Source organism: Giraffa tippelskirchi, chromosome 9, assembly GCF_054371585.1.
Source record: "Giraffa tippelskirchi isolate mGirTip1 chromosome 9, T2T-mGirTip1v1.2.pri, whole genome shotgun sequence".
Classification (NCBI taxonomy): Eukaryota; Metazoa; Chordata; class Mammalia; order Artiodactyla; family Giraffidae; genus Giraffa; species Giraffa tippelskirchi.
This window is the reverse complement of record NC_137283.1, coordinates 34556407-34573528: the sequence shown is the minus strand read 5'-3', so window position 1 is coordinate 34573528 and position 17122 is coordinate 34556407. Positions and strand designations below refer to the sequence as shown.

At 39.3% G+C, this 17122-nt stretch overlaps 1 protein-coding gene and 1 long non-coding RNA gene across 23 annotated transcripts in view; both read right to left on the bottom strand.

Annotated features, from left to right (window-relative positions):
• Positions 1–17122, bottom strand: part of MAGI1 (membrane associated guanylate kinase, WW and PDZ domain containing 1) — a 635735-nt gene that overhangs the window by 13093 nt on the left and 605520 nt on the right. For 8 of the 22 annotated variants that reach the window (XM_081528468.1, XM_081528475.1, XM_081528469.1 and 5 more), the window contains 4 exons: positions 15934–16025; positions 13412–13604; positions 9939–10232; positions 6671–6838 (listed from right to left, as the gene is read on the bottom strand). In XM_081528468.1, the coding sequence (XP_081384594.1) occupies positions 6671–6838; positions 9939–10232; positions 13412–13604; positions 15934–16025 (747 nt within the window). Of the gene's footprint in view, positions 1–6670; positions 6875–9938; positions 10233–13411; positions 13605–15933; positions 16026–17122 lie in introns of all 22 variants that reach the window. The other 14 variants (XM_081528465.1, XM_081528472.1, XM_081528467.1 and 11 more) reach the window with 3 other exon arrangements.
• Positions 3337–5635, bottom strand: LOC145520952 (uncharacterized). Its single transcript, XR_014064945.1, has 2 exons — positions 4125–5635; positions 3337–3889 (listed from the first exon to the last, which is right to left on the bottom strand). It is a non-coding gene; the product is annotated as an uncharacterized LOC145520952 (long non-coding RNA).

The window sequence follows — 17122 nt, the reverse complement described above, 5'->3', positions numbered from 1 at the left end:
GTGTCAGTATACCTTGTGACCCTCCAAGATGGGGACGTGGTACTGCTCACGCTTGTTGGGTGTATTGGTCACAAGGTCAGAGACTAGACTCAGACTACCCGGCTTTGCAACCCAAACTTTGCAGTTTACTAGCTGGGACCTGAAGGGAAGTTACTTAGACTTTCTATGCTTCAGTTTCCTCATCTACACATACAGAATAACAGAAATATCTAAGAACACTGATGCAAAGACTACCTGGGAGGAAAAGTATTTGGGCTCGTGCCTGGCACATAAAAACTGCTCAAAAATTGAACACCATCTTTTTTATGGGTGGCATGTATTTATTACTGCTATCACAATATTAAGAGCATAATATTAGTCTGTTTTTATGACTGCAGTTAACCGGCACAACCAAGGTGATAAATCTAAGTGGTATTTCATAAAGTCTACCCGCTGTGCCCCTACAAAGGACTAGTAGACTGCAAAGCCTGTCAATGTGACTTGCCAGAAGTTTCATAAACATGTATTGGTCCTTTAAAAAAACTTCATATTATGTACTATAATTAATTTTATGGAGACTCTCTGGGAAATCACAAGATTGCTTGGGCCATGGGGAAATCACCATCAGGATACCAAAAAGAAAGTTTCCTTGTAATTAGAGTGATTATAATTACTGAATTGTGCAGAGGTTCCCCTTTAGAGTTCTTGGGTGTTTTTGGTAGCCAGAGTTTTCTAGGCAGATCAGATCCTATTCTCAAGCCTTTTTAGTACTTCTGCCATTTTCAAGGTTTGATGAGATGTAACAGATAATCACTCAACATATGTATAAGTAGAATTCTTTTATTTATTTTCCTCCCATCATTCCTTTGCTATTTTCAAATATTTATATGCAAATCTGTTCTGAGTTGAAGCTTAACATTAAGCATTTCAGAAATTAACATTTAGTATACAAATATCTATTTGAGCGAGCCCACTGAATTTTTTCTCCTTTTGTTTGTTTTTCTTAATCTATGAACAACCACCATATTTCAATTATTTCCAATGTGCCACACACCGTGTAAGGTTCATTCCCACATGCACTGTTTCATTTCATCCTCATAACTCAACGAAATAGGTGCAATTACGCCCATTTTAAAGCTGAAGACAAAAAGTAGGCAATATGTCCAAGGTCATCCAGAGAGCAAGTGGAGGCACTGGCAATTAAACCCAGGGCCTGCCTGACAGTTAACTTTTGGTTTCACTCTGTTTACAAGGGAATTATTCATGGGTCAAGGAAATCAGATCTGATTGGTACATTCCCTTCTTAATAAGCAAGTACTTTTACCTTCCTGTATAAATACCATCAACTTCACTAAGTAGTATCACAGATTAATTAAAATACAAAACACTCTGGTTTTGACTTCTAGATTTCCTGGGTCGTTTTCAAGCATTATAACTTTTAGCATACCCTCAATTTCCAGGATGCTTTTTAAAAGATCTATAATGTTATATATATTTTTAAATGAGCTTTAAAGTCTTCATTTAGAATCAAACCAAGATAGTGTGTGCTGAAATTCTCTCCAGCTTTTAAAATTACGGAGTTGAAGCCCATCCTTACAAATTTCTATCTCTATTCCAAAGTAAAATGTCTCCCATATAAAAGAACAAATACAAAAGAAGGGTCTGATATAATATACACCCTAGCAACAGTTTTAAAAAGGACTGTCAATGTATTTGACTTGTAGAACTCTTAAGGCAGATGGACAGGTTGACTGTTTTCATGATAAATTCCAGCAAGTGCCCTATGTGCTATCTTAAACAGTGTTTATACCTGCTTTAGCTCTCCCAGAGGAATGAAAATGGATATTACTACCCTTCCCACAGCAATCATGTATCAAGAGGAACATATCCTAGCTCTCAAGGAACCATCACGGTGCTGTGCTAAATCAGGGCACTAACTTCTGAAAGGAGCTTCTATCTTGGGTTTCAACTTATCTCCATGACAAGTGATTATTACCATTCTAACCTTGCTCCCATGTTAATATCCTTAGCTGCCCTTAGAGAACCACATTACAAGGCCAAGCAAATAGACAATGGATACAATCATTCCATTCATAAATATTTTAATGCATAAACACATATGTAATAAATACCTGAAGGAAGCATTTGAAAATTTAAATCTCATAAATATTTGAAAAGTTTGGGGAAACTTTTAAAATGTGTATGATAGAAACTCTGTTCTTCTTGCCTGAGTATATGCTAGCTATCATATCTACAGAGCTTTCTATTAAGATAATTAAACTCTTTAAGGCCTTTGCCACTACCTGTGTCACCAAGCCTTACTTCCTATACAAGTAAATACTTTAAGTAGAGAGATGTGAAATACAAAAACAGATACATAAACATGTATAAATGAATTACTTTGTTGTACACCAGAAACTAACACAGCGTTGTTAATCAACTATACTCCAATAAAAAGAAAAAACAAAAAAATTAAAAAAAAAAAAAAGACTTCAGGGAAAAGAGACTCTATTTAAATAACGTCTTTTTTTTTTTTTTTTTTTTAATTTAGGGTGCACCATGGGGCAAGCAGGATCTTAGTTCCCTAACCAGGGATCAAACCCACGCCCCATGCAGTGGAAGTATGGACACTTAACCACTGGACCTCCAAGTAAGTCCCTAAATAATGTACTTCTAAGTTCATAAGTATTTTCATTAGTTTGAACTTGATTCAATCTGATGATTCCACGAGAGCCCGGCTCAGTCAGGATCTGCCCTGATTAGTCTCACTCACACCCAGACTTCACAGGGTATTTCTATACACTCCAGTAGTAGGAAGCAGGTGTGCTCTGACTTGCCGGAACTCAAGTTCAAATTCAGTATGTTAAGCCAGTCTGTGGGCCTTTCTGTGTTGCCACGATCAATTTCCTATCCACCTGTCCATCTCTCACGGAGAAGAGGCTCTACCCTCACTCCACCTCCTGCCTCTTCCCAAAGGTGGTAAAAGCTTAGGGGTGAGAACTCCCCTGAACAGGCCTGTCTGAGGACTGTGAACAACACAGAAGTGCCCAAATCAAGGGGGTTGTGTTTCAAAGCTTTTGTTGGAGGGGGCTAGCAGAGACAGAAAGGTGAGAGGGGAGTGGAGAAAGAGAGTGAGGAGAGAAGTGAAGCTGGATAATCAGGTGACTGATGACAAGAAGGAAGAACATGAGCATGCTACTTCCCTGGAATCCAGTCAATTATGATCCCATGCTTCCATGGCAGGAGACACGGGTCAGGTTCCTGGCTGGGGAAGAATTAAGATCCCATATGCCACAAGGCACAGCCAATGGACAGGGAGTAGGTTTCGAGCATGGCCCAATCAAGGGTGCATCGTCCTTTCTTTTTTTTTTAATCTGATCATTTTTTAGTTAGAAAACAAACAGTTTGTAGCAAGAAATTTTCAAAAATGGTTATGATGCCTTATGTAAAGCAGAAGGAAAAAAATATATATATATAAGTCACTTGGGGACTAATGCCAGGTATGGTTTATTCCTTTAAACCATATATTAATATTTTGGTTGTGAATTTCATTTAGGGACGTTCTCAGTCATTAAGTATATGTGATCTCTCCTTAATTCATGACTCCATTAATAGTAAATGGGTTATCTCTTAGAGGCATCTTTGAATACACATTTTGCAAATATTTATCCTGAATTGAAATATGACTGACATGACAGGATAAAGCCAGAAAACACAAATATTCAATGACAGTTTGAAAATGATGACTTCAGTTCAATCCTTGTCTGATAAAAATAACCCCCAAGAACTGTTAAAATTGCTCAATCACGTTGTGATATTATTTCAAGACTACCTTGCTTTTTAAGTTTCCCTTTGAGGAACTGCACAAAGAAAGGATGAGTTAGTCTTCAACTCCATAATGAACAAGTAACTAGCCCAGAAACTAATATAAAGTGTTTAGCCTCATCTCCTCCAAGTTTGGTCAGCTTAGCTCTTTCTGTCTGACTCATAAGAGTGCCTCTTCCTGAAGTGGCTCCTTGTGTTTCTGAGAACAGTACCCTGATCAAGATGGATTTCTAAGAGCTCCTGAGCCACTCTGACGAAGGACTTAAGGTTTTTTATGAAGATCACTCAACAAAATGTCTCTGGGCTAGTCCATTAAACACTAGTGTGAGAGACTGAAGGAGATCAGAACTTCCTGACATGGAGAGAATGCCTTCCTTTTACCTTACAGTCTACCATGTCCAGCACACTTTTATTGAGAGGAAGTGGATTCAGTATGATTTTCTCTTCGTCAGATTGCAAAGGTCACTCTCTGTTCTATAGGTTTTTGTAAAATCCTCATGGGTTGCTTCAGCATCTCTCCAGAAATCTAACCCCCCTGCCTTCATTGTAACTTCCAACATGGCAATTTTTGGCCCCACTTAAAAGATGAATATTAGAAATCCACCCTCTGCCAGACTTGATTCCCTTTACCTGCACAAAAATGAGTATTAGAAATCCACTCTCTGTCAGACTTGATTCCCTTTACCTGCACTTTGAAAATGACAAAGTAATTGGTGAAGAGTTTTATTACCATGATGATGAATTCCTGACATATCTTGCGATGAAATCACATCCTCAGCAGCACATCAATCCTTAACTACACTGTATCAACTTTAACATTTACTTTCTTCTCACCAAGATGGCCTGTGATGGCTCTGTTCAAATTTTACACTTTTGAAGGGTTGCGGTTTTAAAAAAACATCTTTTTATTGACAAATGTTATTGGATAATCTATCATGCTTTCCCTTTTTTGGTGTTCAGGTTCTCAAAAAATACTTTCCCTTGCCCAGTATTAATTTAAGTCAACAAGAATGTGCACAGGAGTGTAAGTTGCTTCTGCATATTTATCTTTCCTGATTGTGAATTCTTTTCTAAGCTCCTCCCTCAAGGAGCTCTTTCTTTCCTTCCTTCCTTTTTGGAAATTTTCATTCCCACAAACTAACCAACATAGACTCAGCAAGTTATATCCTGTGTTCATTTCTTTTGAATTAATTTTCTGAAATCTCACCACACCATGGAGATAAATGTATCTAAATTTATATACTACATTAGGCTCTCTCCACCATTTGTCACCAAATTTTCCTAGCTTCCTTCATCTTTTCCATCAGGAACCTAGGTTATATCATCTTGTGACCACTTTCCTAAATTGTAATAGCTTTCCAGAGTGGTGATTTGGTAGAATGGACTCTAGACCAGATGGTAAATTACTAACCATGCATTTGAGGCAGGCTGAAATAGACCGTCATTCAAGGAGCTATTTTTTCCCTCCACATTTGGCAGGGGGTATTTCTGGTACAGAGAAACATCCCTGTTCTTAGAATGAACAATTTTCAAATATTTATTGTTTGGTTTTAGACTTATATCTTCTGAAACTCACAGCCTATAGTATTCAAATTTTAAACTAACATGGCTCACTTTCCAGCAATTAGTATATAAAAATGTTGATCTGGTGAACTACTTTCAAATAAAACCTCTGATATTCTTATTTTACAGATCAGTGGCATAGAATTTTATCACACTATCACCATAAGCCACAGTTTTCTCTTGAGAAATACCCACTGACTTTTGTAATGTATTTTTATTTTATAAAATACATAGTAAGAATGAAAAAAAAAAAGACACTGAAACATTCTGGGAAAAGTATCACTTTTTTCCCAAGGGCAACATCTGCTTAGAAGGAAGTCATTATACAGGACTTAATTCTCTGAGGATTCTTAGAGACATTAATGTATCAACTCCATATTTATTAAATAATAATAAAATAAATAAATATAATGTAATATAATATAATAAGTATTGCATAATATAATCATATAGTACATAAGAATAATAAAGTAAGTACTGATATTTTTTGCTGGAAAACTTTTGGTAGTGAGGGTTGTCCTGTGTCCTGTAGGATGTTTAGAAGTGTCTTTGGTCTCTACACACTATATTATCAGTTAGCATCTACTCCAGACAATGCCAAATGTCCCCCAAGCGGCAGAATCACCACTGTTATAAAAGCACCGAAGATCTGAATTGAACCAATCGAACAAATAAATAAGAACAAGCCTAGTTTAATGGAAGCCTGTCAAAATATTAAAAATACTGAGATTTTATTCTTTCTTCATCCACATGCAAAAATTAGAGACAAATCATATAGCACAAATTCTAATAACCTCCTATTAAATAAAAAACATGGATACATTCACTTACTCTGATCAAAAAAAAAGAAAACAAACAAACCAGCAATGGCTCTCCATTGTCCTTACATAGGTTTTACGATATCATCATACTATACACTCAGATTTTACATTCCTGTTTTTTTAAAAAATTCATTAATAATTTCCAGGTAAGAATATCAGGCAAGTTTTACCACCTATAGTCTAACTATTCTGTTGTTTTAAAGACAAGGGCACCACAGCTAAAATAAATTGAAGAGAGTTAAAATTTTTCTGATATGTTTATCTCTGTAGCAAGACAGGGTCCCTGGGCAAGAGAATGAAGTCAAGAAGGTGAGGTAAGATTTAGTAACAGTGGCTCATGAGTGCTTGATGGGTATACTCAGAGAGGGTAGGAGAGGACTGTCTCTAAGTCAACACTATTCAAATTACATGAACACCAAAGACAGAGTAAGACTGAAGAGAGAGAAAGAGAGACAGAGACACACACAAGAGGTATACTTTACCATCCCCAGGGATGATGCGGAGGGTGACTGTGTTGCCCGCTTCCTTGATGAGGTTGACAATGTCAGAGTGGGATTTGTTGGTGATGGAACATCCATTTACCGCCAAGATCCGGTCTCCTACTTTCAGCTTGCCGCATCGGTCAGCAGGGCTCCCCTCAATAATCCGACCTATTTTGTGAGGCATGGCCACACATGCATTGCCTGCTTTGATAGTCAGTTTTAATTTTTTTTTTTTTTAACGTTATATGGGAATAGAGTGAAGGGAAGAGAAAAAGGGTTGAAAAGGGAAAGAGAAGGTTAAGTGTTAATTAATTAAAGCATTAAGCAAATGTTAATAAATAAAGGAGAACTCTGTGCCGAGGGTCAAAACATTGGCAAAGTTCTGGGCGTTTGTGTAAGAAGTTACAGCCCTAAATGATAGTTCATCGCTGCAGTCCTTTCCCTATTTAAAACGAGGGGGACACCCCAGCTTTCCTCTTTCTATCAGTGGCAAAATTTGGGGTCTTTAGCAATTTCCAAAGATTCTCAAGAGTAAGTGTAAGTATTCTTGTTCATTCTCAAGATTCCCAAAGTAACTTGCTGTGGGCTTATTTGGGGACTTCAAACATGAAACCCAGTGCTGGGATGGAAGCTTCTGCACATTCTGCGTTCATGTCACTTCATTTTTGCCAGATGTTGCTTAAGCTTCTGCCAATGTTTTGTTCTTTCTCCATTTAGAGAAAACAATCACTGGGTGTCTAGTGAGGTCAGAGAGTCCACCAGTGCCAAAAATCCAATCTGAAAACACCTAACAGAAAAACACTTAGACTTTCTGCTGGCTATCCAGCAAGATGAAAGCTTTAGTAAAGGGGCATAATTACGAGATGAGCCAAGAAAGCACCCAACCTTGACACGCATTTTTCCTTTTATGACCTTTGCTCAATCAGCTGCTCTCGTGGGCTTTCAGAGAAGGGCCCAAATGGCTCATTAGCTCTGAAATCCTCCTTCTTCCTCATAGAAATCCCCTCAAAGCCATAAGAAAATCTAGTACATACTCAGATGGAGGACAGTGATTTGAAGCTAGGTTCAAATCATTCCTCAACCTTTTTTCTTTAATCATTTCCTTTGTCCTCCTCAGTTACTACACAGCTCCGACAGGAAAAAAAAATCAGGAAAAGTGCATTTGAAGATGAAAGTTTATTGTGTGCGCTGAGACACTTCATGTCACAACCAAGAGTGGCTGGTAACTTTGAGAAGAGAGGTGGAAAATAGGCTTTGAGGCCTGATCTAGATACTTGCATACTGAGTTGTAAACTTTCTTGGGTATGTCCACTGATTTTGAGAGTTTGTCTCTCTGTAAAGATAGTAATGTAGTTGAGCCATCTTTGGGAAAGGGTGACAAAATTAACATGGGAAACCCTGAAACAGAAGGCTCTTCCATTCTAATTTAGAGCGTAAGGATATAATGTTTGGGAAATGAGCTGCAATTCCTTAAATTTCAGTATATTTGCCTGAGTCTGTATCACTGGATGTTAAGGTTAAGATTAAAGAATTTTTCAAAAGAGAGTTAAACAGTCTTCTGGAAAATAACAAGCAGGTGTGGTGGAAAGCCTCCATACTCAAATTCAAGGTCTTGATTAAGTTTAGCCCATCTCCAAAGACAAGTCCCATGGGAAAGGTATCATACCGCAGGTGGGAGGAAAGCTCTGCATAGCTCAGAAGAGATGTCACATGCAAGGTATTAGGGAAAGTTTAACTTGTTCATTGTAAAAGTTGGAGGAAAACAATCAAAGACCAAACTGTGAGTGAAGACATTTGATATTTGTTAAACAACACAAAACCTCCCACCAGACATATCTGTTGTTTCATTCTAGAAGGGGAAACTGACAACTCAAATTCTGAGAATATCATGGGGTGCATAGGGACAAACTGTAGATATGAAGAAAATAACATGAGATGTCTTTGTCCCCTCTGCTTTTCTTTTTATTTTTAAATTGGGCTGGAAAGTCTTCAAAACTAATGGAGAAACAAACCAAAAAACCACCCTACCTTGAGGTCAAGTCACCCACCACCCACAACATGCTGTGATAATGCTATTAACAGAGCTCACAGAGGCATTGTTAGTAATGGGTGTTTGTTATTGCAGCCACACATGCACAGACCTGGCTTGACGCACTGTCCCCTCAAGTTTGCACCTTAAAGGGACGTGACTTGAGCAGGAAGCAAAGTACCAAGACTAAATGGAGACAAACGGAGTTGTACCAGAGCAGAAACCCAACAGGATGGAGCACCTAGCTGATGTTAGCCAGCAAGCAACCTGGACCACTGGTCCTCAGACTCCTTGTGGGTAGGTCATTTGGAGACAGAGCTGAAGCATGTTTCAAAGCCTGCACAGCCCTTCCCGTCTCCCATCATATTCCATATTAACTAACAAATGTGCCTGGGGAAAATAACAAATGACATCTTATTTAATGAAGAAGGTGGATCAGTTCTGGAGTACATACTTATGATCCATTCTAATGGGAAGACTCCTGGTTCCTAGTTCCTAGAATCACCTGGCTTCCTATTTGTCTCAGCCCATGCACCCTGCAGAGAGTTAACCTTGTGAGAGGGTGACAGTTGTGTTTCTTCACTCTCTGCTGAAACCCCCAACATCTGGATGAGACAGGACAACCACCCCTGTTAGAATTCAAGGGCAGTGAAGACAAACAGCTCTGCACTCAGATTTTAATTAGATTCTCCACCAGGCAACAGTAAACATATTCTTTTAAATTAAAATTTAAAAATTTCAGATGGAGATAGGTAGAGTAGAGGAAGGACACAGATAAGATGGAAAGGGGATTGCATGTATATTTTTTACTCCTCACACCTCTATTTCCCCTCCAGGCATTTATTTCTACAACCATATGCTTCTTTTAAAAATGCGGAGACCTTCTGAGACAACTGCTATGATTGATACCCTGCAGGACCTTGCAAAGGTCTCTCCATGGCAAGAATTTCTCACACTTTATCCTGTCAAGGGGCTTCATTGCAAATTTCACCTATGCATGAAGATGTCTGCCTGTGAACGCACCATCAGAATGGAAGCTGAAGAGTTAAAAAAAAAAAAAAAATCCCAACCTTCAGGAGGGGAAAAGCTACCCAATAAAGTCCGTCCCCAATTAAGACTTTCATTACCTGAAGCGGAAAGCATGACAAGCATTTCTGTTAATGAGATTCTGGCTCGTCTTTGCCTCTCCAGAGAATAGCCACCTAGGAAATGCTGGGGAGTAGAAGTGACCACACTCACCGAACGTTGTGCCAGCCTCAGGCCTGCTCACCGACGACACGATGACAAAGCCGAAGCCCTCGTTCTCGCCGCGCCGGATCTCCACGTCGTAGGGCTGGACCACGGTGCTCACCACACCGCTGCCGCCGCCACCACCACTGCCAATGCCACTGGTGCTGCCACTGCCTGAGCTCACCGTGTTCAGAGAGTTCTGGCTGCCCTGAGGGGTTCGCTTCTCCTCCGTCAGCGAGGCTGGCTGGTTGCTACTGTGATGGGATGAGGCTGGCGAGGGCACCTCATTCTCGGTTTTGGGGGCTGTGCAAGAGACGTACCTCTTGGTTACCCGCCTTTGCAAGAAATGTGCCCTGTCACCCCTTCCTCCTTCCCCCATCCACTCCACAACCAAATCAAGAAAGTGACAGCTATGACAGCAACTGGTCTCACTTAACTGAGACATAGGAACTGAAAACCACTTTGATAAGTATTTAGGATTCTACATTCAGGATCTATAGACATCGATACCATGGGAGAACAACAAAGGGGACACCGAGAGTCTGTTACATTTAGGGCATACTGTGTATCAGCATCTGTATTTGGACTCAAATCTGCAGCAAGACTGGCCCACTCTGAAATATTTCCTGCTTCACAGATCGAAAAATGACCCCTTGACATTATGCGAAGTGAAATAAGTCAGACAGAGAAAACAAAGATTGCATGGTATCACTTACGTGTGGAATCTAAAAAATACAAACAACTAGTGGATTAACAAAAAAGAAGCAGACACACATACAGAGAACAAATTAGCGGTTATCAGAGGGCAGAGATGGGGGAGGGGCGGTATAGGGGTAGGGGAGGAGTAAGAGGTACAAACTATTAGATATAAAATGAGCTATAAAGATATATTCTACAATGTTGCAATATAGCTAGTATTTTATATTAACTATAAATGGGCTTTCCCTGGTGGTTCAGATGGTAAAGAATCTGCTTGCAATGCAGGAGACCTGAGTTTGATTTCTGGGTTGGGAAGATCCCCTGGAGAAGGGAATGGCTACCCACTCTGGTATTCTTGCCTGGAGAATTCCATGGACAGAGGAGCCTTTCACTTCATTTCACAAATGGAGTATAACCTTTAAAAATTGTGAATCACTGTATTATACACTTGTAACATATATAATATTGTACAGCAGTAAGACTTCAATGAAACAAACAAAAACAACCCATTGAAGGAAGCTTAAAGTGTGGCCCACCAGCTTTGCCTCAGAGACACATCTGTGTTCAAGTTGTCATTACTCTCAAGTCACATTTCTGTTCAGTTTTGCAAACAGTTTTGCTTCTGCTTTTTCCATCAGAGAGACTGTAAGTTGATAGCACTATTATGATGTCCCTACTGCAGGATTCCTGACAACACCTGTCAGAGGTATACTTCGCTTTTCTTCCCAGCTTCCAGATGTCAATGATCCACTCTGATCACACAATTGGATACATTAACCTCCCTCAGAATTCATTTTATCAAATTCCAGTTTTATTGCTTTATCAAGTGACAGGGTAAACCACTCCTGCTGCTGCCGCTACGTCGCTTCAGTAGTGTCCAACTCTGTGCGACCCCATAGACAGCAGCCCACCAGGCTCCGCCATCCCTGCCTGGGATTCTCCAGGCAAGAACACTGGAGTGGGTTGCCATTTCCTTCTCCAATGCATGAAAGGGAAAAGTGAAAGTGAAGTCGCTCAGTCGTGTCTGACTCTTAGCGACCCCGTGGACTGTAGCCTACCAGGCTCCTCCGTCCATGGGATTTTCCAGGCAAGAGTACTGGAGTGGGGTGCCATTGCCTTCTCCAAACCACTCCTAGATAGCCACAAAAGTAGGTGGGACCACTTATTTTTCATGCCAAAAGCAAAATATGGGCTCAGATTTTGGATAGGACTACTAAATTTATTCCCTAAAGCATCTCCTTTCATAGATTTCATTTTATGGTAGTAGAATATACAGAACCTAAAACTTATTACTGTAACCATTTTAGATGTATACTTCAGTGGCATTAAGTACAGTAACACTGTTGTACAACTATCCCCACCAGCTATCTCCATAACTTTTCATCTTCTGAAACTGAAGTTTTGTATCTTTTAAACAGTAATCACTTTCCGTCCCCAACCCCTGGCAGGCACCATTCTGTCTATACATTGACTACTCTAGGCACCTCATGGAGGTAGAAGCATACCATTTTTGTCCCTTTGTGACTGGCTTATTTCACTGAGCCTTATGTCTCTTCAGAGATTTAATATGTCTTTTTACCCAAGAGCTTAAAAACCCCGATATTTAAGATTTAAAAAAATAAATCTGAAACAAACAAAAATCTCATTGCTGTATTATTTTTATTTGGACCAGTGAAATAAAAAGTCTTCAACTCATCTCAAAAGTCATTTCTGATTGCTGTTGCTACACGGGACACTGCATTATCCTGATGCCATAAATGAGCTCTCAGGACATAAATGATTAACACCGCTTTCCATGGCGGCAATAGGTAGTAGGGCTCTCACACTGGACTCTGATGTCTTAATTCTTTTGAAATTAATTATATACCATTGAAGTGAGTTCTACTAATTTTTCCTAAACAAGGAGCCAGTTGATTTTATTTGATAAGTAGCTGTTTCGCTAGTACTATAGCTATGGAGAATTCATAAAATTTCATGTCATACTTTTTCAGTAATTCCACTGATATAACACGGAATTTCTTTCTTCTGCATTCTGGGTTGTCTTGAATACTTGGAGGTGGGGGCTGCCAACAAGGGTGATGAATGAATGTGAAGGGAAGACACTCAATGGACTGTCTCAAAATGGCAGATCCTAACACAGAAGTAAACCATCATTCCCAAGGATGACAAGAAAGGAAGGCTAAAATCAGCAGGCAGTTGGAGGGAGTAGAGAATTGCCAAGGGTTTTACAGAACAGGTTATATTTGAGTTCAGAATGTATAGGACTTCCAGATGTAGAGGAAGAAATCAAAGATAACCTAAAACTGGCTAGCCTTATGGTTTTCATATAGAGAAAAAGTAACAAATTAAAATAGTTTAATACATATGACTGTCAACAACAGAGTAATGATTTTATAAGCTTATTTGGCAGCATGAAACTGATTTTTGCTCTTTGGGTGCTATAATTCACCTGTCACAGTGACCTCTTTTGTTGAGAATTCTCATCGAATGAAGGCAATGACTAAGTTCTGGTTGGCAAGGGGATGGAGGGACGTAACATATATATTCAACTAGCTTTCTTCTAAAAGCCTTTGCTGGATATGCATGGCTGGCACCTGAAAGTACTTTTGAGTGACAGTAGTTTTGCAGGGTTTGAGAGAAGCAAACCATCTGGAAATTCTGTGCTTAATCACATTTGCAAACATTTGCTAAAATAGATGCTTGAAGAGGCAGACACAGGAAAGGGGCCTCTTCTGTGCAAAAAGTGACAAGGCAGTGTCTAAAGGAATGAATGAAAAACATACCCGCAAACACCACTTTACGCCGCACTGTGAGATTGACGTGGCCTTGTTTGGCGGCTTGTTGCATAAGCTGGACCACAAGCTGGTGTGATTTTCCAATGACTGGTGTCCCATCCACACAGATTAATTCATCCCCAGACCTCAGACGGCCGTCCGTATCAGCAGCACCCAGTGGTACGATATGACCAATATAAATCTGTTGAGTAATTGGATGACAGATGAAACACTAACCTTTTGATTTACTATTACAGGCACACCTCAGTGATATTGTGGGTTCAGTTCCAGATCACCGCAATAAAGTATCACCACAAAGCAAGTCACAGGATTTTTTTTTCCAGTGTATATAAGTTATGTTTACCCTATCCTATGCTGGTAGTTTTGACTTCCCAAGTGGTACTAGTGGTAAAGAATCTGCCTGCCAATTCAGGAGACCTAAGAGAGATGAATTCAATCCCTGGGTCATACAGATCCCTTAGAGAAAAAAATGGCAACCAGCTCCAGTATTCTTGCCTGGGAAATTCCATGGACAAGGGAGCCTGGTGGGCTACATACTATGGGGTCACAAAGAGTTGGACACGACTAAGTGCTCAAACAAAGATACTGTAGTTTAGTAAGTGTGCAATAGCATTATGTCTAAAAAAGTACATATCTTAATTAAAAAAAAAAAAAAACAAACTTATGTGTTAAAAAATGCTAACCATCATCTGACAATGGAAGGTTGGCACCAAACTTCAACTTGTAAAAAAATGTAATTTTTGCAAAGCTTAATAAAACAAGGCTTGTCTGTGTAACGATGGCCTTCACATCTCTAAGCAAAATTCAGTCCATTCATTTGTGTCTACATCCGTGTCCCTCACTGGGCTCTAACTGCTGTGCTAGGTGGTACAATAATTCTTAAGTGGTGGAAAAAAATAACTTTTTGTTGTTTGGTTCCTTGACATTTATCTGTGGTTTGCTGATGACTCATTCTTTTTTCCCCTTTGCAGAAATCAATCATTTTACTCCCTTCATGGGCAAAACTTTTTCTCCTTTTCTATCTACCTATAAGCCTTCTGTTCAGAAAATTCTGCTAAGTAAAATAGTAATACAACTTTTCTTTAAAGGTCAGCACGTGCCCAGCAATAAGGAATGCACAATAAATACTGTTAAATGAAAGGGCGAATCAAGCAAAGTCTGGTCGGGCATCCCTATTTCCATAGTCTATAGCACTGGCATGCAGAGTAGGTCTTTCTATTTAGTGTCTTGGTATTGTTATATTAACCAGTCACTAAACTTCACAGGTGGCACAGTGGTAAAGAATCTGCCTGCAATGCAGGAGACACAAGAGACGTGGGTTCAATCCCTGGGTCGGGAAGATTCCCAGGAGAAAGAAATGACAACCCACTCCAGTATTCTTGCCTGGAAAATACCATGGGCAGAGGAGGCTGGCGGGCTACAGTCCATGGAGTCGCAAAGAGTTAGACACAACTGTGCGACTGAGCACATCACAAACTTTAGCTAAAACATCTGTGTTTTCCTTGCCTTCTCGCTAGGTAATAATACACAACGGTCTTTACATGACATGTATCTTTTACAAAGAACTTTGGTAGAAGAGTGGTTAAGAATAGGGACTCTGGAATCACAGCCTTTGCAGTCCCTCCATTTACTAACTCTGTGATCCCAGGCAAGCTCACATTAACCTTTCTGTGTCTTTACTTCATGATTTGAAAACGGGGGTAAAGTCATAGATTTGATGCATACATAAGAAGGATGTATGTTAAAAGTCTTTAGCATAGCAAGTGGCACATAGTAAGCACACAAGAAATGATAACTATTTTTATTGTGATTAGGAAAATTTGAACAATACTTATCTTTAGTTCTTTTTCCCCCTTTCAAAAGAATCCCATGGTGGTCTCCTCAATGTATTCTAAACATGAGGCCTGGAGAGATTAAATGTCTCCTGATCCTTGTTCAGGGTTCTTTCTCAAATTTTGTAAAGAGAGTGGTCCTACTTTCTCTAATCTCTCATAATGCCTTGTCAAATGCCTTCTATGTCCTAGCTACTCAATACACAAAGCCAACGACCTGCTGGCAGATTTAACAGAATTGGCCAGAAGGATTAGGCCATTGTGTTCTCAGCTGACGTCTATTCCTATTTTGCTTTTTTTGGTTTCCATTTCTTTGATAGGAAGCTACAGATGCGGCAGCTGCCACCCTCCACAAACACGAATACACACTTTTTAGAAAGGATCTACTCTCTTCTTCCTCAAGACAGAAAGCGCTCCACAAAATCCAAAGAATAACTCCCACTGGTTAAGATGAAAGAGCCAGAGAAGGTATATATATATAACCGAGTCACTTTGCTGTATAGCAGAAATTAACACCAACATTGTAAATCAAACTTTTTTTTCAAAAGATGAAAACAGTTTTGGGTGCACCTAGTGGGACTCAAATCTTGGCGATCTGTCACTGCTGCCAATTGGTTTTGAAGTCTTAGAAATTAGTACTGTGAGGGACAGGATGGGGCAGGGAGACAAGAGACTCACAGGTTCCCCTGGTTCATTGCCACCCAGAATCCTAAATCCAAATCCGGTCTCTTTTCTCCAGAGGAAGATGTCCTGTTCTTGATAATCTGGAACTGCAGAGAAGGGAGAGGAAGAGGGAGATTATTTCTGTGATAAAAGGAATCAGAGCCCTAAGGCGAACGCAGTGGCAGGACCCATACTGATGGTGCTTGAATGGACGACAGCTTTCAAACACAGATAAGCAAACAAAATAATCTGGATGGGTGAAATAAAAGAGGACAGTGACTGAAAATAAATGCTGGGGACAGTCATTGAGACTGAAGTGTTTTGTTTTGTTTTTTTCCAAAGGACTAATCACTGTTTGATAATTCCTCATCAAGAAATTATCCCTGATGAAGGCTGCAGTCAGCGCTCACCACTCTCCTGGGTATTGTTGCAAGAGGAATTTAGTAAATTAAAATTATCATGCTCTGCACCACAAAGTGGGTGCCCGTATCTGAGGAAGTAGTTCATGCTAAGTCAGAGTGACCTCTGATGCGGAGGCTGGGGACGAGGATTCAGTAGACCTGTTAAATGCCTATGTTATCAACTACAAGATGAAAAAAAAACAGCTTATGGCAAAAACTATTAAAAAAAAAATCACTTCTGTTTTTCCTTAAAATAATCAAGACTAGCACACTGATAGTATGATCTGTTAGTTCATTTTTTGCCAAATGAGTTACTCTCACAAACATCCTAATATTTCCCAATTTAGAACATTTACTGTGATTTCACTACTATTACCAAAAAGTAGCCAGCCTTCTATATCCTTAAGATCAATGGTGACAACAAAATTTTCTATGTAAATGAACCATATTTCATCACTAAAATGAGTTTTTTACTCCATGATTTGCCTATAATATTTCAACATTGTAAGTACTAATTTATTATCCAATAACTTGATACTTTCAAAACTCAGTAATAGTTCAGGGTTTTGAAATAGAAATCTCATTTTTTGTTTAAAGAAAAGTAATTTCCATAAGACCATGCTTACTGTACATGAGACTGTCCTATGCACCATTATGACTTAACTAAGGTGATAAAAAAGGGTTATTCCTATTTAATTCTTACTTAATATTTTAGTGTATTTGTAGTGTGTTTTATAGTCTATAAAATGACAAATCTTTTATTTAAAGAGAAAACAAAATAATTTAGTGGCTGTGAATCCTAA